The 27,721-nt window shown below is 44.4% G+C and overlaps 1 protein-coding gene across 8 annotated transcripts in view; it reads left to right on the top strand.

The window, feature by feature from the left end:
- epha8 (eph receptor A8) overlaps window positions 1–27,721 on the top strand; it is a 411,677-nt gene that overhangs the window by 272,466 nt on the left and 111,490 nt on the right. For 6 of the 8 annotated variants that reach the window (XM_070549067.1, XM_070549062.1, XM_070549063.1 and 3 more), the window contains one exon: window positions 16,270–16,402. In XM_070549067.1, coding sequence (XP_070405168.1) covers window positions 16,270–16,402 — 133 coding nt within the window. The remainder of the gene's footprint in view (window positions 1–16,269; window positions 16,403–27,721) is intronic. The other 2 variants (XM_070549064.1, XM_070549066.1) reach the window with 1 other exon arrangement.

The raw sequence follows: 27,721 nt of genomic DNA, 5'->3' as shown, positions 1-27,721 counted from the left end.
ACGAGGAGTCTGAAGTGTGACCGATATTAAACCGGAAGCCAGTGCAGGGAGACCAGAACCGGAATGATGTGGTCCCGTTTCCTGGTCCCAGTCAGGAACCTGGCTGCGCTGTTCTGCACAACCTGTAGGCGACGCAGTGCTGACTGACACAACCCTGCATATAGAGAGCTGCAGTAATCAAGTCTAGAAATTACAAAAGCATGCAGTACCCGTTCCAGGTGGGCTCTTGACAGCATGGGCTTGATTTTTGCAAGGCGTCTCAGGTGAAAGAAACTGGACTGGATCACAGAGTTGATGTAAGCATCAAATTTAAGTCCAGCATCAAGTTTCACCCCCAAACTGGTCACAACTGGTTTTGAGTATGGAGAAAGAGGGCCAAGATCAACATGATGATCCATATTCCTGCTATTGGGGTGAAAAACAATGAGCTCTGTCTTTCCCTCATTCAGACGCAGAACGTTGGCCATTAGCCAAGACTTCACCTCGTTAACACAGGACACAAAGGACTGGATAGAGTGACCTTTCTCCTGGATAGAGTGACCTTTCTCCTGACACAATGGAGAGTAAATCTGGCAATCGTCAGCATAGAGATGGAATGATAGGGCATGTTTACGAAAGATTGACCCCAGAGGTAGCAGATAAATGGCAAACAAAAGTGGACCAAGGATCGATCCCTGCGGGACCCCCCAGCGGAGCCCCTCCCAAGAAGAAAAAACATCACCCAGTTTAACACAGAATGTCCTGTTGTGGAGATACGATCTAAGAAAGCTGACCCTTTGATCCCAACCCATCGTTCCAAGCGATCGAGTAGAATCGCGTGGTCAACTGTGTCGAAGGCTGCTGTGGAGGTCTAACAACAGAAGCAGCACAGATGTTCCCTGATCTAGTGATAGATAGATGTCATTTAGGACCCTCAGTAGAGCTGACTCTGTGCTATGGCCAGACCTGAACCCTGATAGGAAAACCTCAAACAGATCAGAGTCAGCTAAATGTGAGACCAGCTGCTGATAAACGACTTTCTCAAGCAGTTTAGATGTAAAGGGCAGGGTAGAGATAGGCCTGTAATTTTCTATCACAGAGACATCAGCACCAGGTTTCTTCAGGGTCGGCCGAATAACTGCTGCTTTCAAAGCAGCTGGGACCACACCTGTGCTGAGGCTCCCATTGATAATCTGACCAAGTGATGGGCCAAGGCACGGAAAGGCAGCCTTCCAGAGACGAGGCGGCAGAACGTCAAGTGGAGAGCCAGATGGCTTCTGCCTCGCAACAAGCTCAGAATATGAAACTGTATTGAGGGAGCTCAGGGTGGGTGGTGATGGAGGAACTGGAACAGGGTCAACAGAGTTTCCAGCAGCTGTAGGAGACATGGAGCTAGGCTCCTGATACACCAGAACAGAGTTCAGTGTTTTGTAGAGAATCTTAGGATTATTGGAGTTTGTTTCAATGATGTCTGCAAAATAGGCCGTTCTGGCAGCCCTCACTGCATCCTGATAAGCAACCAGAGATGCTCTGAACAACTCACACGAGACCTGTAGGTCATCCTTTTTCCACTTTCTCTCAGAGGATCTACACGCCCGCCTACAAGCCCGTGTGACATCAGAGAGCCATGGCTCCCTCCTAGGCCGAGACTTGCACAGTTTGAGAGGGGCAACCACGTCCAGGACCTGATTACAAAGTACATCAAAGTGTTGTGAATAGTGATCAACGTTAGATGGATCTGGGTTAAAGGTCTCAAACCTTACAGACATACAGTCCACAAACTTTGAAATAGTTTCTGCATCCAGGGCTCTGAACCTAGTAGCTGGAGCTTCACACACAGGGACAGGACATGGCAACGTAACATCACAGAGTATAGGAGAGTGGTCAGAGAACACAGGAGGCAAAGTCACAAGGTTCATGACGGGGAGACCATAAGAGATAACCAGGTCCTGGGTGTGACCCCTGGCATGAGTTGGGGATGATATCCATTGAGTTAGATTGAATGAATCTAGCAAATTAAAAAAACCTTTAGCAAGCACATTGTCAGGACAGCAGATATGGATGTTAAAATCACCAAAAAATAGGACATAGTCATATTTTAGGATGCAGTCTGCCACAAGATCACAGAAATCATTAAGGAAGTTAGAGTCAGTCTTTGGAGGCCGATAAATCAGCACAACGAGCAGGCGGGGGGAGATGCACAGTTCAAAGGAAGAAAATGACATGGTGGGTGTAAGCTGTTTACAAGGAAAGCTGGATTTAAAAACAGCAACCAGCCCTCCACCTCTGCCCCGTGATATGGGGATATTAAAACAGGAGCAGCCAGGTGGTACCAGCTCCAGCAGGGCGCTCGAGTCACCAAACGGGATCCAGGACTCACAGATGCAGAGAAAACCCAGGTCATGCTGAATAAAAAAGTCACGAAGTATAAAAGTTTTGTTCAGCACAGACCTGGCATTGACCAGACCAAACCGGGTCTGCAGCGGGGCTGCGGCACCGAGATCGCGCACGGGCACAGTCTCCTTTAACTCTGTGCCCGTAACCGAGCGCAGATTCTCCCAGCAAACCCCAGTCTGGCGAGATCTTCGAGCCGATTGGCCGTGGCGCGGTGCCAGTTCACCCTCAGAGCCGGCCAAGTTCCCTGGGCAGGGCGCCAAGTGACCCAGGAGACATCTCGGAACCACCGGGTCAGAAGCTGGGCCGAATCGGGCCAGCCGCTTCTTCAGGGATCCAGGCCGACGTCTCACGCGCCGGCTACCTCTCTTTCCTCGTCTTCTCCGATGCTTCCTTCTCGAGCTGGGGCGGACAGAGGGCCGACACATCACGGCTTGGGTGGAGAGAGCACGCGGGCAATTCAACCAGCAGCACCATCCGCGAGGTTCCCAGCTTGCGCAGCCCGGTTCCGAGCGCGCGCTGCCCGCTACATGAACGGAAGGATGAAGCCTCAGCAGCGCAGCTCGATCATATGTCAGCAGAGGATCCACACCATTCAAAAAAGCGATCAGCGACAAGAAAAATGCATAAAAGCCAATAAAACGCCAATAAAAACCAGTAAAAAGCAAGGTACCAGTGCATAAAGAGGACGAGCAGCTCACAGCGTGCACCCGCACAAGCGCCATCTTACTCCCATCTTACTTCAACAGGAAGAGAAAATGGAGAGAGCTACGAAGTTTTAAACGTAAGTTTGTTAAAAACTAGCCATAGAAACCTAAAAAGCTTAAAGCGGTTCAGTTTATAAACATTTTTCGTTTGTATATTTGTTTTTTTAATTACATTTTAGGCAGAAATCCGCCAGAACGAGTTTGTTTCACGGGTCCCAGTTATTCCCGTTTGTGTGCGTGTGTGTGTGTGCGTGTGTGTGTCCAGTTAAACTTGTCATTTGTTTTAAGGACAACGGAGCAAAGAAGCGTTTTTATTAGGCTTAGAGGTGAAGAGTGAAGCTGTTTACACATGAGTACAGTAGTTCTTCTGTGTTCTGCTGTGAAAAGTAGTTTTACATTCCGGGATTTACACAGCTGACACGTTTTAATGAAGTAAAAATTGTTTGAAGAATATAATTTTATCTTCTCATGTGGATAAATGTAAAAATGTGTTTATTGCCTTTTTGTCACCTGTGGTCTGATTTTCTCTGTAGGACTGCAGGTGTCCAGGGTCAGGAGAGGCTTTACCTGGTGGTCCTCCTGGGAGAGAGGCCTTCTACTGTCATCATGTTAATGTTCTATGTCTCTTTGTGTTCCTCATGTGTCTCCTGTTTGCAGCTCTCCAGCTAGGTGTGTGTGTGTGTGTGTGTGTGTGTGTGTGTGTGTGTGTGTGTGTGTGTGTGTGTGTGTGTGTGTGTCCTTCCCCAGTCAGGTCTGGTGTCCTCCCCTGCTCCTTCCTGCTCCTCCTCCCTGATTAGTTATTGCTTTCACCTGGTTCTCTCCCCTCACACCTGCCTCCCATCATGCCCCAGTGTATTTAAGCTCTGTCTGTGTCTCATTGTCTTGTCGGTCCATTGTTTGTTTGTCAGCGTTGTTTTGTGCTCTAAGTGAGCTTTCGTCCTCCTGGTTTTCAGGACTTTGGTTTTTTGGCTTCCTGCCATTTTGGAATTTTTGTTCATCATCCTAATAAAAGGATTTACTTTTAAACGCTCCTGCCTCGTGTCATCTGGGGTTCCTGCATTTTTGGGTTCTAACCTCCTGCTAACCTTCAACGTGACACATCATGTTAATGTTATTTAGCTGTTTGATATCTGAACACATTTATTAAAACAAAAACTAACTGGTAACTCTTTCTGGTCATTGATTTTATCACCAGTTTTATTATTACAGATGTTTTTGAACATGTTACATGAACAGAAAATGAAAAGATGGTAAGGAGACAAGATTATTTATAATAGGTTACACTTATTTACAGATCAGAACCAGTATGGACCAGTTATGTACGGTTAAAGCAGGATTAACCTGAGTGACTCTTCCTGGATCATTTATTTAAACTGAGTGAGCAGGAAGTCTTTAACAGTGCAGCTGGATCTGCTGCAGGAGGATCCAGACGTGGATGGAGGGCTGGAGCAGACCCGTGGCTGGACGTTTCTGGCCAGAGGAACATCATACAGGACGGTCTGCAGAGAGAGCTTTGGGACGCTTCCTCTCACTGTCCACTCCATCGTCCATCTACAGGGCCTGCTGGGCTGGCTCAGACGACGGCTGTTACATCTCTGTGGATGACTTGCCTGTTAACAGCAGTGGTGGTCTGCTGGTACCTCCTCCAGGACAGAGCACCACTGACCTCCTCCACACACATCTTCCTCAGGCTCATCCTGCAGACCCACAACTTCACCAGCACAGAGGCAGATGTGCAGCACAGTGCTTGCTGACCTGTAACAGATTAAATAAGGTTTTTTATTGAAAAATGTAAAACAAACATATAACCTGCAGTACACTGGTTCTGTTCAGTTTAAAGAAAAGCAGCAGGGAAAACTACAGATAATTACATTTTTAAGACAGATCTAATCATTATTAGGCTTAAGTTGAATAAACAAATGCACATTGAAAACAGTTCAATGCTATTTTATTAAAAAGCCTGTTTTTTTTAAACGTTTTATCCTCATTTGATGCAAAATAAGTTCTAAGGTCCAATTTACATCAGAAAACATCCTGCTGCATTCAACATTTATAATGAATTTGGTTTATATGAATTACCTACATGATAGTACTCTGTAGTAATGTGTTGTGTGTGTTTAACAAGTTCATTCTGTAGCTTAAAACATACATGAAACCATCTAAAGTTAGCATGTAAGTCCTGAAAGCTTCTAGAATAAACAAAGTTACTTTACCTGAAAACGGTTGTGAACAAACGCTGCTGATGGACATGAAGCTGCTGCAGCTCCTTAATATTCCTGCTCCATTTTCGCTAGCTTTAGCATGTTTCCTTTGCGTGTAGCTGCCGCCACGGCTGTGACGGGACCTGCGGGCCACCGTAGAGGTGAAGGCTAGACTGTCCGAATTCAGAGCCGCTGACTTCCGGTTTTAGCGGTCTTCAAGGACCCGGCCTTGCTAGACCGGCGAGGACCCGTGCTCGTAAGCATCCTTCCTGTGGATTCGGACACACCTGTAGTCTTTGTGCTAAAAATTGTGTTTTTTTTTGTCAATAATTCCATGAAGTTCTAATTTAGCTTTACGTAATTTGCTCAGTAACTCTTCTTCTGTGGGTGCCTCTAAAGACTTGATGATTTCTTCTAACTCCTGAATACGTTTGTTTTCTGTTTTTTTCTTATGTGATGAGAAAGAGATTATTTTACCTCCCATCACTGCCTTCCCTGCCTCCCAGAGAATAGATGCTGATGTTCCAGGCAGGTCATTATGTTCTAAATATAAAGCCCACTCCTTTTTAAAAAAATCTATAAAACCTTCGTCTTTAAGCAGTGATGTATTAAACCTCCAGTTTCTGCTTGGTGGGATTGTCTTCTTGTTTACCAGAGTTAATGAGACCGGCAGAGCCGGATTAACGCAAAGGCAAAGTAGGCACGTGCCTAGGGCCTGATTGGCTGGATGGGGCCCAGACAGAGGAACAAAATTATAAATAAATAAATTAAAAATTAAATGTACACATGTCCTATGATAGAATTTGTAGCTAGGACTCCTATCTACAATTTGTTTCAATATTTATTAATTAACTAAAAATAGTGACAATGTTTATCTTAACCATAGACCGTTTCATTGGCTACGTCCCATTAAACCTCTGGGGTCCACGGACAAGTATACGCGTCTTTTGAACAGGTCTGATTTGGGACGCTGTAGCAGCAAGACTCCGCCTCCCTGAGTTTCGGTTTCAATTCAGCTTTAAAAAGCAGATTATAAACTACACCCCAGTTTTTAAATTTTGTTAATAGGCAACGTAAAAGCGGAGTTATACTAAACTAAAAAATGACCTATTTTTAGACAATCTGATAACTTGTCAAAACAGCGGTTTAGTAATCTGTGAGCGGGAATGTGCTTGTGAACATTAAAAACCCACAAAAACACGAGATCCTTTTGCTGTTGGTGGACGTCTCACATATTCAGCTGATAAAAAGTATCACACGAGTAACGAGATGTGCGCAAAAAGGAGCCGCTTCGCGGGGAAAGGAGTGGCGCGACCGGAGTAACAACAAACAATTAGACAGATATTGACGGTAAACTTTGTATTTTGGAGCGATCCGGACAGATATCTTGTCTCTGCAGTTTAGTAGGCTTTTACTAGGCTTATATAAAGGATGATGAGAAGGATAAATGTCCACCAGGCAGTTCAGATAGTACGGCTGTTTTTTGAACTGGAAGCAGAGGAAGTGGACGGAGACTCGCAGCCGGAGTCTGAGGCAAATAGCGAGGATGATGATGATGATGTGGCAAATCCATCCTTCCTCATAGAAGAGTTGGGTCATGATGAGGTAGAGGATGAAGGCAGAGATCCAGCTCCTCGGAGATCCATCAAGAGGAGTGGGCGGCGCCGCGCAGCTGTCAGATCTCGGCGTGAGACGGAGCCACTCCCCACTCCAAAATCCATGTACATTATTGCCAAATTAATAAAATAAGTATAAATTCAGATAGTCCAGGTTGACTTGAAATTAATGATACCCCATGAGGCAATATTTATTGTTTTTATTAGAAAATACAAAAGAAAAACCAAAATGAGTCAAAAACGGTGATTTACACTCTGGATCCCAGAGAGCTAATAACTTTTTTAATTAGTTATTTGCTATATTTAGTCATATTTTTTATAAATGTACAGTCTAGATTACCAGTCTAAATGATAAAAAACATTTGTCATAAATGTTTGTTGGTTTCACAGTAAAATAAACAACTTTTTTCCTATTCAGATTTTATGTTTTTGAGTGATTTAAGGTCTAATACGCAACCCCTTTATGTCCAAATATAAAAAATAAGTATAGATTCATAAAGTCCAGGTTGTGCTGAAAAGATTGATACCACATAAGGCAGTGATTATGGTTTTTATTTTGGAAATACAAAGGAAAACTCACTGCAAATTACACCCTGGACCCTAGAGGGTTAAGGCGCCACCCAATGAAGGACGTCAGAGAAGCGGTCAGAGTCAGAGCGGGACACAACAAAGCTAGCAGGTGTTTTTGAGTAGGCTAACTTTCACGATGCTTTCGGGTGCGGCAAAACGAAAAAAAGAAAAATATTTAAATGAAGAGGAACTAAAGAAGAGACAGCGGGGGGCTTTACAGAAGTTTCTGTCGGGCTGCTCGGGCAGCCGTCCGACAGCTGTGAACATGCTCGAGTCAGCAGAGCCAGAGGCCGGGCCCAAGTCAGACCCGGAGGAGACACAACCCGAAGACGCGGTGGAAGATGTGGCGGAAGACGATGTAGCGCCAACGCCGTCAACATCAGCACCTTCACAGAAGGACAAACTGGAAGAACAGCAGCCAGCCAGAAGTGAGCCCAATATAGTCTTATAGGAGCCTCTAGACCCAGACAGGGTATTAACAACTACCCATCTGATCCTGCAAAGTGGTACCAAACTGATGAGTACTTTGCACTAAACTATCCCTCTCAAAATATTGGATATTCTTCTGCATCACAGAGGAAATCTGGAGACATAGACTGAAGCTTAACCAAGGAACATTTCTTTAGACGTGTTTCTGCTGTGATTGAGGCCATGTGATGCTGGAAGGCTGAAGATTATCCCGGAGTAGAGAATGCTAAATGGTTTCCTTGGTAAGTGTTGCTGGTTTTATTAATTATTTGTCAAATAATTTTATTAATGTTCAAGTAGCAAAACAATAAGTTCACACTCAGAAAATTGACAGAATTTCTGATTCAGCAGAGGCAACAGCCTACAACACATGACTTATTTTGGCATACAAACAACCAATTTGTAACCAAAAACTAGGCTATGTAAAATGTGAATGAACTTTTATAAGTAAATTTGGTAAGTTTCAGATTTCAATTCATTACATAACATCGATGGAGGGGGGGCTCTAAAAATGCAGCCTGCCTAGTGTAGTCCATTTATTTAATCCGGCTCTGGAGACCGGAGCATGGTCGCTGACAGCTATGGGGTGTATCTCAGTGTCTGAAATGTCAGCCAACAATGAGCTGCTGACTAGAAAATAATCCAAATGTGAATGAGAGTGATGGACGTGTGAGAAAAAAGTATACTCTCTACGGTTAGGATGAAGAGATCGCCATGCATCACAAAGCCCATAATCACTCATGTACTGTTTAACTATACTATATAGTCACCAGAGGACAAAACAGGTGATGCGCCCCGATCCACAGCAGCGAAAAACATCAGGCACAAATAAAAGAATAAAAGACAGAAAACATAAAAAGAAATGAGCCGACATGAACTTTCGCATATTAAATTAGTTTTTGAGGTGGCGACACCTGATTTGATAATGTTACTGTGGCCGTGCTCAGGACGCAGATGTCTGGAGCGCGTCAACGATCAGAGCTTTGCATGCGCAAGCTGGTTAAGGTTAGGATGGGGGTGAGGGGAAGGTTAAATTGCAAGAGGGTAAAGGTCACAATTTGGTCAAATGTCCATTTTATCGCGGGCGTCAGATCTTGATGCTCTGGCACAGACGTGCAGGGGCTCATCACCTGCTGTCTTTTCCGAGGACTGCATCTTGTCGGTCATCATCACGTGACAGCGACTAGTCAATGACAGGCATAAAAAGTCACTACAGAGCAGTGAAGTCGACTAGTTGATACACCCCCTAGTATAAGCAGCCATCCACCACCACTCACTGGGGATGGAGAGGGAAGAGCAGGCACACACACACACACACACACACACACACACACACACACACACACACACACACTTTTTTAGCAGCTCGTGGGCCTGCGGGTACAGCCTGTAAGTCACTCTGGCTCTTATCAGTCACATCAATGAGCCGCTCTGAGAGTCATTTTGTTCGCGACCAACACATCACTTTAATACACGTCAGTAATTTCCCCACTGTCCAACGTGTTTTTGCCAACACTAAGTACTTTTTAACTACCCATTCCTCTCTGGTTCGGTCCTCCTCTATCCCTTATATAACTACCGATTAGTCCCTGGTGGGTGTTTTAGATTGGCAGGTGTTTTACCAGTAAGTACTGGTCAACAACCCATTAGGCCCTGGTTCATGATCTTCTGAGTCATTCTTTAGTAACAAAGCCCAATTTTGTGTCCCATATTGTAGCGTTACCAAAAACCTTTGCTAGAATATTTCTCATCCCTAATGTGAGATTTGGCAGATAATGTGCAGAGCTGACAGTAGGTGTGTGAAACTCCCTCAGGTGGGAGTCCCAGTGCTGTTCCACTGACATATAGTCCCCCATGCTTCAGCTGCTCGCTGGACCCCACTACTCTTCTGCCTCTTACTGACTCATTTTCAAACCCTGGAAATGAGAAAACCACACATCCCACGAATCAACAAGCTGAGCAACCATTAAGTCGCACAGTTTATGACTCATAAGCCAAGTAGTGATTTCTGCCTGAAGTCCCATTTTATCTGTGTTGTTGTGGAAACTCGGCTTCTCTACAGCCATGGCCAGAGGTTTAAAGGCAAAGTTGTGTTGGTTTTCTCTGCTCCACTGTTTCAGATCCTTCTGTCAGGTGTTTCCATTGTTACTGATGTAGAAGTACAGCTTATCAGAAGTTTCAGAGGCACATCTCCAGTGTTGGTTCTTTTGTAGTTCATCCTGAACTGCTGTCAATAATCTTCTGGTCCATCCATGTTTGTCCTCCTGCCTCTGGAGGATGCACAAGTACTCAGTGGGATTAAGGTCTGGGGAGTTTGCTGGACCTAGACTGAACATGTTGGTGTTGTGGTCCTGATCTACTTTGTTCTGACTTTATCCGGTCCCACGTTTCCGTCATGCTGGACAAGACACTAGCCACGTTTACAGGGACACAATTAATCAGGTTGAATGCCCAACCAGATAAAAAATTCTGCGTGTAAACATGTCAGTCAGAATGTTCTGATCCAATTCGGCCCGATCGGAATGAAATTTCAATTCGATTGAGAGAGGTGGTTTTGTCCAGTCATCATTCCGATTGGCGTGCATGTACATACACACACCACACACCTGGTTTGAATTTAAGGAGGCTGATGTTGAGTAAAACACATCCTCAGTTAAATATTCTGGGCGACTATCTGTGTAAAAAGCACGTTAATGCATATGAGATGCGGTTCATTTATTAACACATGATGAGCACAGGCTGAGGAAAGCATACAGCCAATTTTATTATTAATAAACCACAACAGAGCTCAGTAATGAAACATGAGTCTGCGCATGCTCAACCTATTTAATCTGACTGAATACTTGGTGCATATAAATTCACGGCATGATCGGATCATTTCATTTAGTGTGCATGTAAACAGAGAGTCGAGATTTCCGATCAACCACGATTTGAATCGGATTGGGGAAATTTGGCGCATGTAAACGTGGCCAGTGTTCATCACCAAACTGCTGTTGGATGGTTGGAGGAGTTCCTCTAGGAGGATGTTTAGGTACCATTCTTTATTCTGTTTTGAGGCTAAACTGGGAGTGAGTCCAAGAAAGTTGACTCACTCCCAGTTTAAACACAGGACTAATGGAGGCACTCACGTGTTCCTTTCCAGATGATCCACACAGCAGGAAGATCCGTCAGATCTGATCTTTATGGAAGGTTTTCAGACCATTTGGTCACTGCTGTAGGTGTAATCTAACACTGAACCTTTTGGTCGGCACTGAAGCATATTGTTGATGTCAACATTGCAAAGAATGTTATCAAATTATTTTTGGAGAGCTGAGTTTGAACCAAACCTTTGGAGAGAACAGTCTTGACAATTAAAAATTAGGATGGATTTAAAGATCTATTCATAATGTGCCTTTTGCGTTATGTTTCCATTCATCCAGGATCTAATTTTTAAAACGCTCTCAGACATGAGATCTTTTTAAACTGGTGACTTTATTAGAGGATAGTAATGTAACTGCAGGGATACAAAAATATTGATTTTACATCTCTTGAGAGAAGATTGTCTTTTCTTTGCTTTTTCCCTGGGGTATTTCTCTAAAGGTATTTCCCTAAATGCAAGTTTCTTTAATCTTTGTAACCAATTAGCTGATAATGATTTTTCCACTGGGTGTACTTAGGTTGAAATTTGCACACCCACTAATGCAGCACACCCACCACTCTTATCGATCAACCAGGTTCATGTCTGTTGTCTTGTTCTGTAGGTCCTTTGTATTTTTTCTAACAGCTGACTCATTTACAGACTTGGTAAATGATAAATGGTCTGTATTTGATATAACGTCTTCTAGAATCCTGGAACCCCCCCCAAGGCACTTTGCAACCCAATCAGTCATTCACACCCTGGTAGGGATGCCCTACAATGTAGCCGCACTGACAGAGGAGAGGCTGCCGAGCGCAGGTGCCCCTAGTCCAATCGACCACCACAAGCAGGCAAGGGGGTTAAGTGACTTGCCCAAGGTCACAACAACAGCGACAAACTGAGCGGGGCTCGAAAGTGCAACCTTCCAGTTATGGGGCAAGCACTTAACTCCTGTGCCACCATCGCCCCCTAACATGTAACATTAAGGAACAGCAGAGAACATCTCCTCTAACATCTGCATGTGAATTAAGAAATAACCTCCTGATGGTTCTTATTTCTGTAAGTCAGACCAGACAGCTGCATCTGTTAAAGCTCTAATTGCTTCTGGGTTTCTCTAAATGAACACAGACACCAGTGAGCACAATACAGTCCAGTGTAGCACTGGTTCCCAACCTGTTTTGAACCGTGGACCCCCTGAGCCGTTTTCTATACCACAAATACCCCTTGAGGCAACGTTCATACTGCAGGCCGATTTTTTTAAGTAAATCCAATTTTTTTTCTGTGGCTGTTCACACTAGAGGCCTGCACGGGCCTAAAATCTGAGCCCGTGTCCGGCCCGGCCAGAGGGGGTGGAGCCCCAGCCCGACCCGGTCCGAAAAGGTTTTCAGGATTCTCTGGCCCGACCCGAGCCCGACTTTTTTTAACCAACTAAATGAAAACAAAGTGCGTCAATCCTGACCAATGTGTTAAAAGACGTGCAGGATCCGATCAATTTGTTTTTCCCTCATTTACCGTCACGGCGCAGGCTCTGGTGGTAATCAAGTTAAATTTTATCTCTTTCCAACAATTTTCACAAGAAAACAGAACAGTTAAACGCAGGGCTTGTGTTGACCGGACAGTTCCCGTATTTGACCGTTTATTTTGATGGAGAAAGAATAGAAAGAATTACCCCGACGCATGCAGACGAACTGACATTTTATTTGTTACACACAGCGCAGGGATCGGGATGAGTATTATGGAGTAGGCAACTGATGTTGAAAAGAAGCTGAAACAAGACCTTTATGACACAAAAACCAAAGCAAGGCAAGTCAGACATTTGGAGGAGTTTCTCCGATCAGGTCTATCTTAGAAAAGCGACCTCGATCACTGCCTGATTACAGAGGAGAATAGAATATGAAACGGCCTTGATTTCATTACCTCTTTAAGCACCACACATTAGCTCCTTTATGTATTTTTTAAGAATTTTATAGTTTAAGTAGCGAGGAGTTATTTGAAATCACATGCGCCGATGCGTCACCGGTGATCCTGGTGACGCATCGGCGTTAAAGGATTAAAAACTAAAAGAAAACAAAGTGCGTCAATCCTGACCAATGTGTTAAAAGACGTGCAGGATCCGATCATTTTGTTTGTCCCTCATTTACCATCACGGAAAAACAGTTAAAAGCAGGGCTTGTGTTGACCGGATAGTTCCCGTATTTGACCATTTATTTTGACGGAGAAAGAATAGAAAGAATTACCCCGACGCATTCAGACGAACTGACATTTTATTCGTTACACAAATCGCAGATGTAGCTAAATCATCCAAGAAAAGATTCCCATCTGAACATCTGAGCTGGACACTGCTCAGTGCAGCTCGCTGTCAGCGTGTACGTACAGTGCCAAGCGAGCTGAAGATGTGGAGAGGGGCTTGGAGCGCGTCGCAGAACCAGAGCGCATGCGGGAAGGTTCCTCCGACTGAATCAAGTGTTTTCCAAACCCTGTCGCTTTGAGAGACTTGCCGCTTAGAAAATGTTCCCTGATTATGAAACTTTGGCTGAATAGCGCTTGTTCCTGTCTCCAATGTGGCGACACATCCAGGAGCCGTCTGAGGAGAATCCCAGAATCTCACATCGTCTTCAGCTCATAAAGCGCATATGATTACGCACAAGCGTGACGCGTCCAACCCGGTCACACAGTAAGACCAGGTTGGAACTGTTCAGGTTTACGCAGACAATCTTTACATTTAGAATTGCCATACAGATATAAAATTCATGCAGTAAAATATAAAGCATTTTATTTAAATATCCATTCATTATTTTACAAGCAAAGAGAGCCGCATCAGATGGATGGAAGAGCCGCGGGTTGTGACATGTTTTCTCCAGGACCAGAGAGGACGCAAACTCGATACATCTCTTTTATTGTGAGGTACTAATTTCTCCGAGTTTTGCGGTTGCGGGCGGGAGTAGACATGCACGCTGCGGGTGCGGGCGGGAGTGTAACACACACGTTGCAGTTGCAGGCGGTAATGGTAAGAAATTCAGCGGGCAGGAGCGGGATGAAGAAAACGGTCCCACGCAGGGCTCTACTGCTGCGTTTGTGTTTCAATTTTTTTTATGAATTCGATTAAAAATAAAGGCGCCCGGCCCGTGTCCGAGGTAATTACACAGTCGTTGGCCCGAAGCCCAGCCCAAGGGCCTAGGGCTTCAGTGCAGGGCTCTAGTTCACACTATGACTGAAACGCAACGGGTCGGGTTTTCACAGCATCTGTCTGCATTCCTTCGTGAGGGTTTGTCGCCGCTCAAGGCTACCAGGGCGTCAGATTCGGATAACAAGACTTTGTTTGGGTCAGGCTGAGATAATTTTCCTCTCTGCCTTCAGTCTTTAAACTGATCATTTCCAGTCCTTCAGTGAAGCCAATTTTGGGTTTTTAAACCTGTCCACACCGTCCGGTGACTCTCTCCGAGATGACATCCATTTTGCGCACTAATACCGGTATCGCAGCTAGAACATTGACCAGCTTACGATTCACTTCGAGTAACGTCCCAGTCTGAGAAGTCTCCACACGGACGGTGCTTTCTGTGGGTGCGGGTCGCCCTCCAATCGCTCCCGTCTTCCCAAATTTCCAGAAAACCAGATATCCTCCCACTCCAATCAGGAGAAATCCAGTGATCATCAGGCCGAATATCCACACGCCTTTGATGTCTTCAATGGACAGCTGGGAGAGGCATACGATCTTCCACTCCCTCCAGGAATCCCACATATATCCCACCGGGTGTGTCCCCTGTGGACATGTGGGAGCCCCCTGCTCCATTCTCATTGTTGAAAAAATCGTATCAATCGCATTGAATGACCAGTTTATCAAATCCATGGTTAGTAAAAATAGTTTTTCAGAAGAAATGCAGAGAAGCGCTCTGTGGGCAGACAGGACAAAGATAAGGGAGCAAAAGAGAAGCGTCTGTACTCTGCAAGTGCCAAGAAGAATAGAAGAATGGGCGCAAAAATAAAAGTTGCATTTATATTTTTGTTTAGTGTAATATTTAATATATTTTGCGGTTTGAAACTAAGATTTCTATGGAAAATAGACAATGACAAATATTGTGCCAGCCAATCTCGCCATCAGTGATGATGATGATGATGATGAAGAGGAGGAAGATGACACTGGGGCAGATCTTCAATTATATAATACACTGATATTTCTGATTTTATTCTCAAAGAATGCTAGAAAGTTGTTACAGTCAGACCTTAGGAATACAGCCATGTGAAGAGTCGGGAAACAATCTGATTTATGGTGTCAAACAAAAGTTTAGAGTTATTTTTGTTTGAGGAAATCAGCTGAGCAAAGTCAGTAGCACTGGAGTTTTTAACCATATCATCCAAAGATGTACTTTAAAATGCAGCCTGTGAACTCCTAACCTAGTAGATTTCCAACCCCTGTGGCATGTCCTTCTGAAACTATAAGAATGTTTATTTATCCAAACAAACTTCAATCATCACTATGAACTGGGCTGCTGTCAAATACTCTAGAAAACCAATCCACTGCTCACTGATTGATGACACGTCTGATTTCAGTTTGTGACGAACAGGATCAATGTTTGATAAGACATTAATGAAAACGCAGCTGTGGTCACTCACATGAGCATCTTTAACATGATTGTGATGGTTGATATTTAGTCCTTAAGAATAAACAAGATCCAGAGTGTGGCCCATTTTGTGTGTGGGGCCTGAAATGTGCTGTTCTAAGTTAAAAGACTGTAATCGATATAAACTCTACTGCTGTGCTTTAAGCAGGGTCATTAGTGTGTAAGTTAAAGTCACCAAGAATTAAAACTTTTCTAGTCTGAGCATTGATGATAAAAAATCAGCAAATTCAGAGAGAAAAGGGCCAGTTGGACCGGGACGTCAATAGTCTAACACACAGTGAAATACATTTTGTAACCTTTGATGACCTGATATTCAAAGGTAGTAAAGGGGCCGTTTTTCACCAAGTTAAAGCTATTTTTGTCCTTAAAGACCACAGCAAGATGATGGATGTGGTGTGGTAAACACAAAGACATTTGGTGGACATATTTCATTCAAATGAACAAAATTAACATCTTGCTGCTAGGTTTCAGTAAGAAATAAATAGTCCAAGCCCTCATGAACACCTCATTTAAAATAAAAGATTTGTTTGAAATGGAATGGGCATTTTGTGTTTGTGTAGAAAGAAGCTAACAAGTGTTTCTGTACGTTTGTGTCCCCAGCTCCCCTGCGTTACAACACCATGACCATCACCTGGATCTGCCTGGCCTTGGTATCTGGCCTGGTCACCTTTCTGGCCATCATCATCTGCAGGAAACGGCAAGGCTACACTTTACCACACTACCCCTCGCTGCTGTGTGTGGAACACTTTCTTACACTACTTTACTTGCCTCTCTTTGTGTAATATTGTCAGTGACCAAACTCCACTATAATTCTTGCTGTTTTGACCACAGGTACCATTGATTGCAGTTATAATGTGTTATGAGAATAATATAATCTGAGCTAAGTGGTGAGGAAAAGCCTTAATTGCCCTTAGAATTAAAGCCTTTGTAAAATATATATATATATATATATATATATATATATATATATATATATATATATATATATATATATATATATGGGAGTAGCAATGATCTATTGCAGCATACTGTTGGGATTAGTGATGATGTGTGGATGTTTTCAAAGCTAATCTCCACTCTTTCCACTCTGTTATTTCCCTCCACCTCAGATTGAAGTTAATTATGCTGATTCTTGCTGCAAGCAAATGTTTCCGCTTATCACAACCCCCCACCTCCATCTGTTTGATGTCTCCTACTTGAATCTGTGCTACAGCAACAAATTATTAATTTTAAAGTCCTTAATTCACACTTCTTTGAATTAAGTTAAACCGTTCAGTTTAAGGAGAGGGAAATCAGACATCATTACTGATGTTAATCTAATACCATGTTGTTAAAACTACAAATCAATCAAACTTTATTTCAGACAAGGGATATGTCCATAATAGGGCTGCAACAAACAATTATTTGGATAATCGATGAATCGGATGGGGTCTCGACACGATTAATCGATTAATCGGATTACATGGGGACATTTTTAAAAACTGCTAGGGAAACGTTATTTCTCTCCTTCCTTCACTTTATTTAACACAACATTATTAGAAAACAGTTCAATAGCAGAAAAACAACATGCCATCACCTAAATTGTCTTATAAGGTGTATAGACAGAGACCCTATAAGCTACATCTATCTGTGACCTAAAATGCTTGGTCCAAGTTAAACAGCTTAAGGGCAATTCTCATCTGTTTTGTTTGATCTCATCTGTTGACATTTATTATAATTGGGGATGTCAAACAACTAATTTTTAAATGTAATTAAACATAGGCTGTGAATTAATCAAAATTCATCACTATTTCCAAAAATGACTGAAAAAATACCAAATAAAACAAAAGTAAATGAATGCCATCCTCCTTGCGATGATGCCCTGGCCAACTGCCATCAAGTCACATCAAGAAATGCTGCTGATCATTCCAATGATCCCAAATAGACTCACATTAGGCCACATGAAAGCAACTGAACCCAAAAATATATTAACCAGTATATAACTGCACTCTCACACAACACGCCTGCAGCAACAGTTAGGACTCCTCCCTCCCTTTTAAAAGCGTTTTTGCTTCTGAGGACATTGTGGTTGTAAAACCACATGCTAGTAGTCTGGCCCCGGTGTGATCAACCAGTTCCTGCGGGAATGTGACGGCGGAACCAGGGCCAGATTAACACTTTGTTGTACCCTGGGCAACAATATTCAAGGGCTCCATCATCACGACCCGAGGATCACCATAATGTGGTCACATACAGAATATTTTACTGTAATATGCAGTAAATATACTCAATACTTGAATGCCTGACAACACGTAACCCGCCCAGAGTAACCTTTGACCCACCTCGTGTGGACTGACCAATGAGGAGAGGGTCTTAACTTGAGGCCCTCTCTTCATTGGTCAGTCTGCATGAGACTGACTCTCAACTGACGTTCAGTCGTAGGCAGCGAAGCGTCTCTGTGCAGCGCAAAAGCCCGGGTGGACAGTTTGTTGTTTATAGGGTGACCATATTTCCATTTCCAAACAAGAGGACAGGGGATCTGTGCCTATGACGTCACACTATGGCAACGCCACACAAACCACGCTGGGACCCATTTTTTGTAAGAACTAAATTAATATCAGATTCTGCCAATAAAAGGGCTCTAAAACAATTCATGTGTAAATATTTTGCATATTTAATGCAAAATCTCATTTTTCTGCTTTAGTGCTGCAACAAGGTTTTATTAATAATAAATTATTATACCTTTTGTTTTACTACAGCATCGGTACGCTTCCTGTGCACAGATTATTAAGGACGCTTGTTTCAGCTGTGAGATTAGACGATAGGATCAATAGCCACGTTTACATGCGCATATTTAATCGGATTGAATGCCCATTCAGATTGAAAATTCTGCATGTAAACATGTCAATCAGAATATTCTGATCCGATTCGGCCCGATCGGATTGAAATTTCAATCCGATTGAGAGAGGTGGTTTATTCCGTTCTTCATTCCGATTGACGTGCATGTACACAGCCATTCGGATTGTTGGGGTAAAATAATGCCCACTGCGCATGTGTGTAACAGCCAGCGGGCCTCTCCGCTGTCATTTGGACTGCCTGACTTCAAAAATGACGGTGTAATTAACGAGCGGCGGCTTTTAAATCCGACAACAAGCCGTCCCGTTTCAGTAATATTTAATTCAGAACTTGCATTTTGTGGAAGTAAAATAAAAATCTGATTATTGCACAAATCATTCGACAAAGATGTTCAAATCTTTACTGGAAATACGCGGGTTTATCGTGGGGGTTGCAGCGCACGGATCCCCGTTTCTGTCAGCTTTGAACACAGCAGCTTCTGCAGCAGGTGATGGAGACACGCTTGTAAAGAACACAGGATAATCTGGGTTTTACAGACCTGATTGGAGGCTGATGTTGGGTAGGAAAACGTCCTCGGTTAAATACTCTGGACGACAGTAAAGTCCGTGTTCGTTAAAAGCACGTAAACGCAGATGACCTGAGATGCGGTTCGTTAATGATGAACACAGGCTTCTAAACTTTCTGAACATCTTCTGTTATTTTGTTTGAACAGATTTTTCTCAACAGTTTCAGCTGATCGTCACATGTTATTAATAATAAGCCACAACAGAGCTCAGTAATAAAACATGAGGCTAACCCCCCCCCCCCACCCCCCGTCCCCGCTCTGTGCCGCAGCGCAGCGCAACAGCTGTCAATTCAGACCTGCGGACCAGCTGATCAAGAGGCAGACATAACCCTCCCTTATTTTAATCAACAATAAAATGCAGCAAAGCATATATCTGCAGTTATTCACTGAAGAAAACGTAACTTCTATGAGCTAAATAAAAATATTAAATTGAATAAATGGATAGGAAAGCAGGAAGAATAGTTATTTCTGTTTTTACATTTTTCTTTTCGTTTCATGGCGTTTGTTTACAATTTTTCTTTCGTGAAAGGCAACTCTGCGCATGCTCAACCTATTTAATCGGATTAAATGCTTGGTGCATATGTACGCACGGCATGATCGGATCATTTCAGTTCGTGTCCATGTGAACAGAGATTCGGAAATTCCGATCAACCAAGATTTCAATCGGATTGAGGAAATTTGCCACATGAAAACGCAGCTAATGATAAAATAAGTTGTCACACACTCCATGGAAACTTTCAGAGAATCCACAAATAGTGGCTTTCAGATGGTTTTGTTACTTTTTGCAAGTTTAGAAAAGCAGCAGATGAGACAGCATGTCTGATAATTTAGTTTTTCATCTGATAATATTAGAACATGTCAGTAATGGTCGAGGGGCTTTTATAAAAACTGTATAACTAATACTCCTGGACAGGTTTTGGATTACACAGAGGCTTCTGGGGAGCCCAGTTATGGGGGGGGGGGGGGGGGCATTTAGCCTTGGCCCTCACAATGTCTTGAAACGGCCCTGGGTGTGTGACTGAGCTTTGAAGGTGATCTGAATTGTATCAGATGTATAAATATGACATGTGTAGAACTTATGGTTTTTTACTGGTAAAAGCGTGTAGTGGAGATAAATCTACCTTCATTTCTTGTTTTTATTGAACTATTTCCTGTCCTGTCTGTCTCTCATCTTCCTGCATCTCCTCTTAATTCTCCAGAAAATCTGCTGCCTGGATTCTTACCTTTTCACCTCATCAGTTACTTCTGAGCAGATCAAAGATCTCCTGACCACAAAGCGGAGAGCGCGTTTCGATGATGCGTCAGTGAGGTGAAATCACCCCAGCACAGGTGATGAGCTCCGCAGTAGCAGAGCGCTTCAGGCACAAATAAGACAGAAAGTAGAGAACATGTGCAGACATGAACGATCGTGTGCTAATTATAGTTTTTTGGTTGCGCCACTTTGAGAATGGACCGTGCGCTGGACGCAGCTGCCTGGATCGCTGCGCAACAACGCGCTGTGCCGCTCTCTGCTCAAAAGAGTCCAAAAATGATATAATATAGAAAACGTTTTTCCGGCTCCCTCGGATGTGTAGGATATACAGCTCCCCCATAATTCGATCCCTGCTCCTGGATGAAAAGCCGGACATTTTCATCTACAAGAACCCGCAGTCCGGACGCCCGGACAGAGAGTGAAAAGTGGACATGTCCGGGGAAAACGGGACGTACGGTCACCATAGTCCTCATAAAGCGGGAAATTATAGATACAGTATTTTGCTCGTGCCCTGGGCCCTTTAGAGTTCATGGGCCCTGGGCAATTGCCCAGTTAATCCGGCCTTGGGCGGAACCGGTTCGCAGCAGCGCAAGTCTCCCGGCTCTCCCTCGCGCTGATCTACGGCTCTCCCTCGCGCTGATCTGACTTGCTCTGGTCTGGAAGAGTTGTGCGACACAACGAATCGATGACACAATTCATTGCCAACGCTTTTAGTAATCGATTTTCATCAAATTTATCGATTCGTTGTTGCAGCCCTAGTCCATAACAAGAATAAAATAAAAATAAAATAAAAAGATATTCTAATTACAAACCGTATAGGCAGTTGTTCCAATGTTTAAAAAGGACTGAGGAGTACCTCGTGTCACTGTAAGATAAAGATGACAGCGCTCTAACAACAGCGTTAGCTGACAAACTCAGTCGGCAGATGAATTTGTACATGAAGAGCCTCAGAAGCGCATGAAAAGTAGGGATGTTACTCACAACAAACATGTGACTTGCCGAAGTCCATCTAGGGAGCTTCATGAGGATTCTAAAAGCATCCTGATAAGCCGCTTGAAGCTTTTTCATTACTACCTTACTATAGTTGCACCACAAGTGGGCGGTATAGAGAGGAGTACGAAAGGAACGAAAGAGGGACACTTTAACAGGATCTGAGCACATGCCAAAGTTACATGCCAGAGTGTTAGCCTGCATGTACAGCTTACCACACTGCCTCTTAATGTCCTCGTCATCACAGAGGTCACTTCTTAAAATGTGCCCCAAATATTTTACTTTGCTTACCACTTCCAGGACCTGATTTGTTAAGTTAAAAGATGGAAAATTAAGCTTCAGGTCCCCTTTAGTAGCAGCAATCATGACCACACTCTTTTTAGGGTTAAACAGGATGTCAAATTGCTCACCATACTTAGCACATGCCCTGAGCAGCTGCTGCAGGCCTGCGCTATAGGGAGACATGAGGACTAGGTCATCTGCATATATTAAATGATTTACCAGTCGGTCACCCACCAAGCATCCAGTCTTACTAGCATTCAGAGTGACAGACAGCTCGTCAAGGTACAGGTTAAAAAGGACAGGTGACAGAATCCCGCCTTGTCTGACTCCATTCGATACAGAGAAAGGTTCAGACACTTCTGTCCCCCACTTTACCTGCTTCAGTTGATGACAAAGTTAAGCAGATCTAACATTGCTAATATGGAGGACTGAGAAAAAAAACTAACAGGCTGCTGAGAACAGTTTCTGACTCTAAGCACCAGAGACAGGTTTACTGATTTAAATGAACTGGTTTGATTGAACTCCAGTTCAAATAGCAGTGACCCTCCACCCTGCATCTAGAACAGGGTTTGAGACCCTGCAGCCGGCTCTTTCATCCATCTAATACGGCTCGCTGTGTTTGTAAAATACTGAATATTTCATTAAAATGTATTTTATTTTACTGCATTCATTTTGTATCTGTATACCAATTCTAGATGTAAAGGTTGTCATATCTAAAATTTAAACAAACATGATAAAGACCTGAAATGACGGGTCATCTGCTTGTGCGAAATCAAATGTCTTTATAAGCACTTTCTGAGCTGAAAAGGATATGAGACGCGGCAGATACAACGAACTAAAACCATAAAACAAAGATTAAACAACACTAAAAGAATAGGTAAAACAGCTAAATTGAGACAGATAAATAGAAAAATGCAGAGAAGACAATAAAACAGGGAAATTATCCAACAAGTCACAAGTTAAAAGCCAACCGATAAAAGTGGATTTTTAACTGAGATTTTAAAACTTCCAAAGGGGGTAGCCTGCCTTACAATAATAGGCAGTGCATTCCACAGCTGGGGGCAGCATGAACAAGCCCGCCCCGCGATTTATAGCACATCCATGGAGTGCAAAGCAGGAGGTGATCTGCTGACCTCAACGAGTGCGTGGGAACATAGGGTAAGCTTATCAGACAGATATGCTGGTGCTTGGTTGTGCTTTGCTATGAAAACAAAAGTCAGCTGCTGTACTACGGGGAACGGGAAATAATGACTCTTTGATGGAAAAAGGTTGCTGACCCCTGACTAGGACAGGTCTGAAACAGCTTAAACTGTACATGGAATGCAAAAGGGAGCCAATGAAGGCATGCAAGGACTGGGGTGATGTGGCTACACTGATTTGTCTTAATCAGGAACCTAGCAGCTGCATTCTGGACAACCTGCAGCCGATTTATTACTGAGCTAGAAATACCAGTGAGACGTGCATTTGCATAGTCTAAGCGGGAGGTAATGAAGGCGTGAATAACTGATTCAAAATGCCTCAGCTACAGAATGGGTCTAAGGTGAGCCAGACAACGTAACTGATAAAAACAGGACCTTGCAACAGTTTATCTGACAAGCCATTGAGAGGTTGGCATCCAATTTTACCCCAGGACTTATTACACACTGCTTGTGGTTTAAAGTTATAGATCCAAGGCTAGAGTTAGGGCAAGAGGGATTTCGGGTATCAAAAATTATGGACTCAGATTTTAGCTCATTTAGTGGAAGAAAATTTGCAGCTAGCCAGCCCTTTATGTCCTCCATGCATACCAAGAGACGAGAGTCTGCGTTTTTGTCCTTTAGTGCTACATAAATTTGGCAGTCATCAGGATAATTATGATAACTGATACTTTGCAAGCCAAAGATGTTGCCCAGTGGCAGGAGATATATTGAAAAGAGGAGTGGTCCAAGGACGGAGCCCTGCGGCACACCCCAAGGCAGACAGGATGAGGTTGAAGTGCAGTCTGCGAGCTGGACAGTAATTGAACAAATAGATAAATTTGAGCAAAACCATTCAGAATCAGAATCAGAATAGGTTTATTGCCATTGTCAGTGAACAATTCACAAACTAGGAACTTGCTTCGGTACTTATGTGCTACATATAACATGAATAATAAGATTAAAAATAGAATAAAATAGAATCAAATAGAATAAAAAAAACTAGAATAAACCTTTCAGCTATAAAAAAAGGCAGGTAATGGTAACATGGCCGATAACGTGACGTTGTGTCGAGTACAGAAGACCAGCATGGTTGTGTGTTTATAAGCTGTTCACAAGTCTAACGGCAGATGGAAAGAAGCTGTTCTTATGGGGTAGGTTCTGGTCCGGATGGACCGTAACCTCCTGCCTGAAGGAAGTGGCTCAAAAAGTGTGTGTCCCGGGTGCGAAGGGTCAGCTGCTATCCGACCTGCACGCCTCCGAGTTCTGGAGACGTACAGGTCCTGGAGAGATGGAAGGCTGCAGCCAATCACCTTCTCAGCAGAGCGCACAATGCGCTGCAGTCTATGTTTGTCCCTCACCGTGGCTCCAGCGTACCACACAGCGATGGAGGAGGTGAGGATGGACTCATTGATGGCCGTGTAAAACTGCAGCATCATCTGGGCCGGCAGCTTGGCCTTTTTCAACTGCAGCAGAAAGTACATCCTCTGCTGGGCCTTTTTGAGCAGGGAGCTGATGGATGGCTCCCACCTAAGGTCATGTGTGATGGTGGTTCCGAGGAAGCGGAAGGAGTCCACAGTGGTGACGGGGGTGTCCGTCAGGACGAGGGGGAGAGATGGGGCTGTTACTTTCCTGAAGTCCACAATCATCTCCACTGTCTTCTGAGCATTGAGCTCCAGGTTGTTGCGGCTGCACCAGTACACCAGCCGTTCCACCTCCCTCCTGTAGGCGGACTCATCACCGTCAGAGATGAGCCCGATGAGGGTGGTGTCGTCCGCAAACTTGATCAGTTTAACGGAGTCAAGGCTCGAGGTGCAGCAGTTTGTGTACAGGGAGAAGAGCAGAGGAGACAGTACACAGCCCTGTGGAGATCCTATGCTAATTGTCTTAGTGGTGGAAACATTCTTCCCCAGCCGCACGCACTGCCTACGGTCTGTCAGGAAGTCAGTGATCCACCTGCAGGTGGAGTTGGGAACATTGAGCATGGAGAGCTTGTCCTGGAGCAGAGCAGGAGGATGGTGTTGAACGCAGAGCTGAAGTCCACAAACAGGATCCTAGCGTAGGTTCCCGGGGAGTCCAGGTGCTGCAGGATGAAGTGGAGGGCCAGGTTGATGGCGTCGTCTACAGACCTATTAGCTCTGTATGCGAACTGCAGAGGGTCCAGGAGGGGGGAGCTGAAGGACTTGAGATGAGGGAGGACCAGGGGCTCAAAAGACTTCATGACTACAGACGTCAGCGCCACAGGCCTGTAATCATTGAGTCCAGTGATACGGGGTTTCTTAGGGACAGGGACAATGGTGGACAGCTTAAAGCAGGCTGGAACATGGCAGGACTCCAAGGAGATGTTAAAGATGTCCGTGAAGATCGGAGACAGTTCCTCTGCGCAGTGTCTCAGGGTTGCGGGGGAGACGCCGTCCAGGCCCGGGGATTTCCGTGCGTTTTGCTTACGGAAAACCCTGAGCACATCCTCTTCTGTCACTGAGAAGGCAGTGGAGGGGGAGGGGTGGTCAGCGGGGACTGTACTATTCACAGTGGTGGAGGTGGTGGGGGTGGCATGTGACACCAGAGTGGCTGAAGAAACCTGTGCAGTAGGGGGTGGGGGAGGGGTGTGGGACTTCAAACCTTGCATAAAAGGAGTTAAGTTGTTCAGCCAGTTGTCGGTCGTCAGCAGCGTGTTGGGCTCAAGGCTTGTAGTTAGTGATTTGTCTGAGCCCTCTCCAGACAGAGGTGGTGTCGTTGTCAGAGAACTGCTCCTTTAGACACTCATTGTACCGAGATCTCGCCTTCTTCAACTCTTTTGAGAACTGGTACTTAGCACCCTTGTAGCTTTCTCTGTCCTCGGCTCTGTGGGCTGCTTCTTTCTCCCTCCTCAGCTGTCTCAGTTTGGGTGTGAACCAGGGCTTATCGTTGTTAAAAGTGACCCTGGTTTTTGTTGGAATAATGCTGTCCTCACAGAATTTTATGCATGACGTCACAGTGTCTGTATAGTCATCCAAGTTGTCTGTGGCAGATCCAAACACGTTCCAGTCTGTTGTGTCCAGACACACGCGAAGCTCCTCCACAGCCTCGCAGGTCCACTTCTTAGAAGTCCTCACTGCAGGTTTGGAGAGCTTCAGCATCTGCCTATATGAGGGGATGAGGTGAATTATGGCATGGTCTGAGAAGCCGAGAGCAGCTCGCTGCACGGCTCGATAAGCTCCATTGACTGTGGTGTAGCAGTGGTCCAGCGTGTTCTGCTCTCTTGTCGGGCATTTAACAAACTGTCTGTACTTAGGCAATTCCTGGCTCAGATTTCCCTTGTTAAAGTCACCGAGGATAATAACTAGAGGGTCCGGAAAGGTCTGTTCCACACGTAGGATCTGCTCCGCGAGTGCACGTTGAGCCTCGTGCACGTCCGCGCCAGGCGGGATGTAAACAGCAGCCAGAATGAATGAAGCGAACTCACGTGGGGAGTAGAATGGCTTACAGTTTATGAAGAGGAATTCCAGAGCAGGAGAGCAGTACTGGGAAATCCAAGTCACATCCGAACACCAGGCATTGTTGATGTAGAAGCAGACACCTCCACCTTTTGTCTTTCCTCTGGATAAGACCCGTTGTCTGTCGGCGCGGAGGAGCTGGAATCCCTCCAAATGGAGCACGCAATCCGGGCTCTGCTCGTTGAGCCACGTCTCCGTGAAGCATAAGACAGAAGAGGAAGAAAAGTCTCTGTTCCGTCTCATCAGCAACGCCAGTTCACCCGTCTTGTTGCTAAATGAGCGGACATTGGAGAGGAAGATCCCAGGTAAGGGCGTACGAGAGCCGCGTCTTCGTAGACGCACGATCACTCCCGCACGTTTCCCTCTCCTACGGCGTCTCACATTCTTAATTAAAAAGTGGACCAAATCCGCCACACCCACTATAAAAACTGGAAGTAGGTCAGTCGGCGTTGATTTTCTGACGTTTAGAAGCTCTTCATGGGTGTAAGAGCACGCTGATACACAATTTGCAGACAAAAACAAACAAACACGACGCACGTTAGCACTAGGGCGTCCTTCCGTGGCGCCATCTTGGTTCTTCACCAGTGCAATTCCAGTGCAATCCCCAATACCCCTACCCAAGACTCAAGCCGATTCAATAGAAAGCATTGATCAACAACGCCACTGCTGCTGTGGCTCCCAGTTTTTCTTTACTATGGGAAATGGGTAATAATGGCTCTTTGACGGGAAAAGATTACCGACCCCTTATCTAGAATACACAGAGCGGAGAGTGTTGTCTGCTAGCTTAGGATCTGAACACACAACCTTCTCAGCTCACTGGCCTAGTGGTAGAGTGTCTGCCCTGGGACTAGGAGTTAGGGGTTCAAATCCTGGTCAGGTCACACCAAAGACTTTAACATTGGGACCCAATGCCTCCCTCTTTGACACTCAGCTTTAAGGGGTTGGATTAGGGGGTTAAACCACCAAATAGGTCCCGAACTCAACCACAGCTGCAGCTCACTGCTCCTCCCACGGGGATGGGTCAAATGCAGAGATGTAATTTCACCAGTGTGTATTGACTATGGGACTTTCTGGTAGCTCCACCCCCAGAAAATCTGACCAATTAGCTAACTGAACAGCCCCACCAGGTTTGTGTTTGTTTATACTTTTTCCAGAAACCTTGACCCTCTGAATTAAAGGTAGTCCCACTCTCAACAAACAAATGTAGGAAGGATTATGCTTTTTCTGTGTTGGCACTGACCCTTTGAAATGGGCAAGCAGGCACTTCCCCTTCATGTGTTTAAATCGCTGTAGAATAGGCTACTCATTTTTATCAGTTAGTTTCCCCAGTGAGCTTCATGGCCCTGCGTTCTTACTTATTTTAATATTCTTGTCATTGCTCCTTATCTTTTTCTCTTATCATTTTTATGCACTCTCATTTAATGTTCCCCATTGGTCTTTTACCTATATTATTTTATAATACTTATCTGTCTTGGTG

The sequence above is a fragment of the Nothobranchius furzeri genome, chromosome 3 (genome assembly GCF_043380555.1).
Source record: "Nothobranchius furzeri strain GRZ-AD chromosome 3, NfurGRZ-RIMD1, whole genome shotgun sequence".
NCBI classification, from domain to species: domain Eukaryota; kingdom Metazoa; phylum Chordata; class Actinopteri; order Cyprinodontiformes; family Nothobranchiidae; genus Nothobranchius; species Nothobranchius furzeri.
This window is presented reverse-complemented; position numbering and strand designations above follow the sequence as displayed.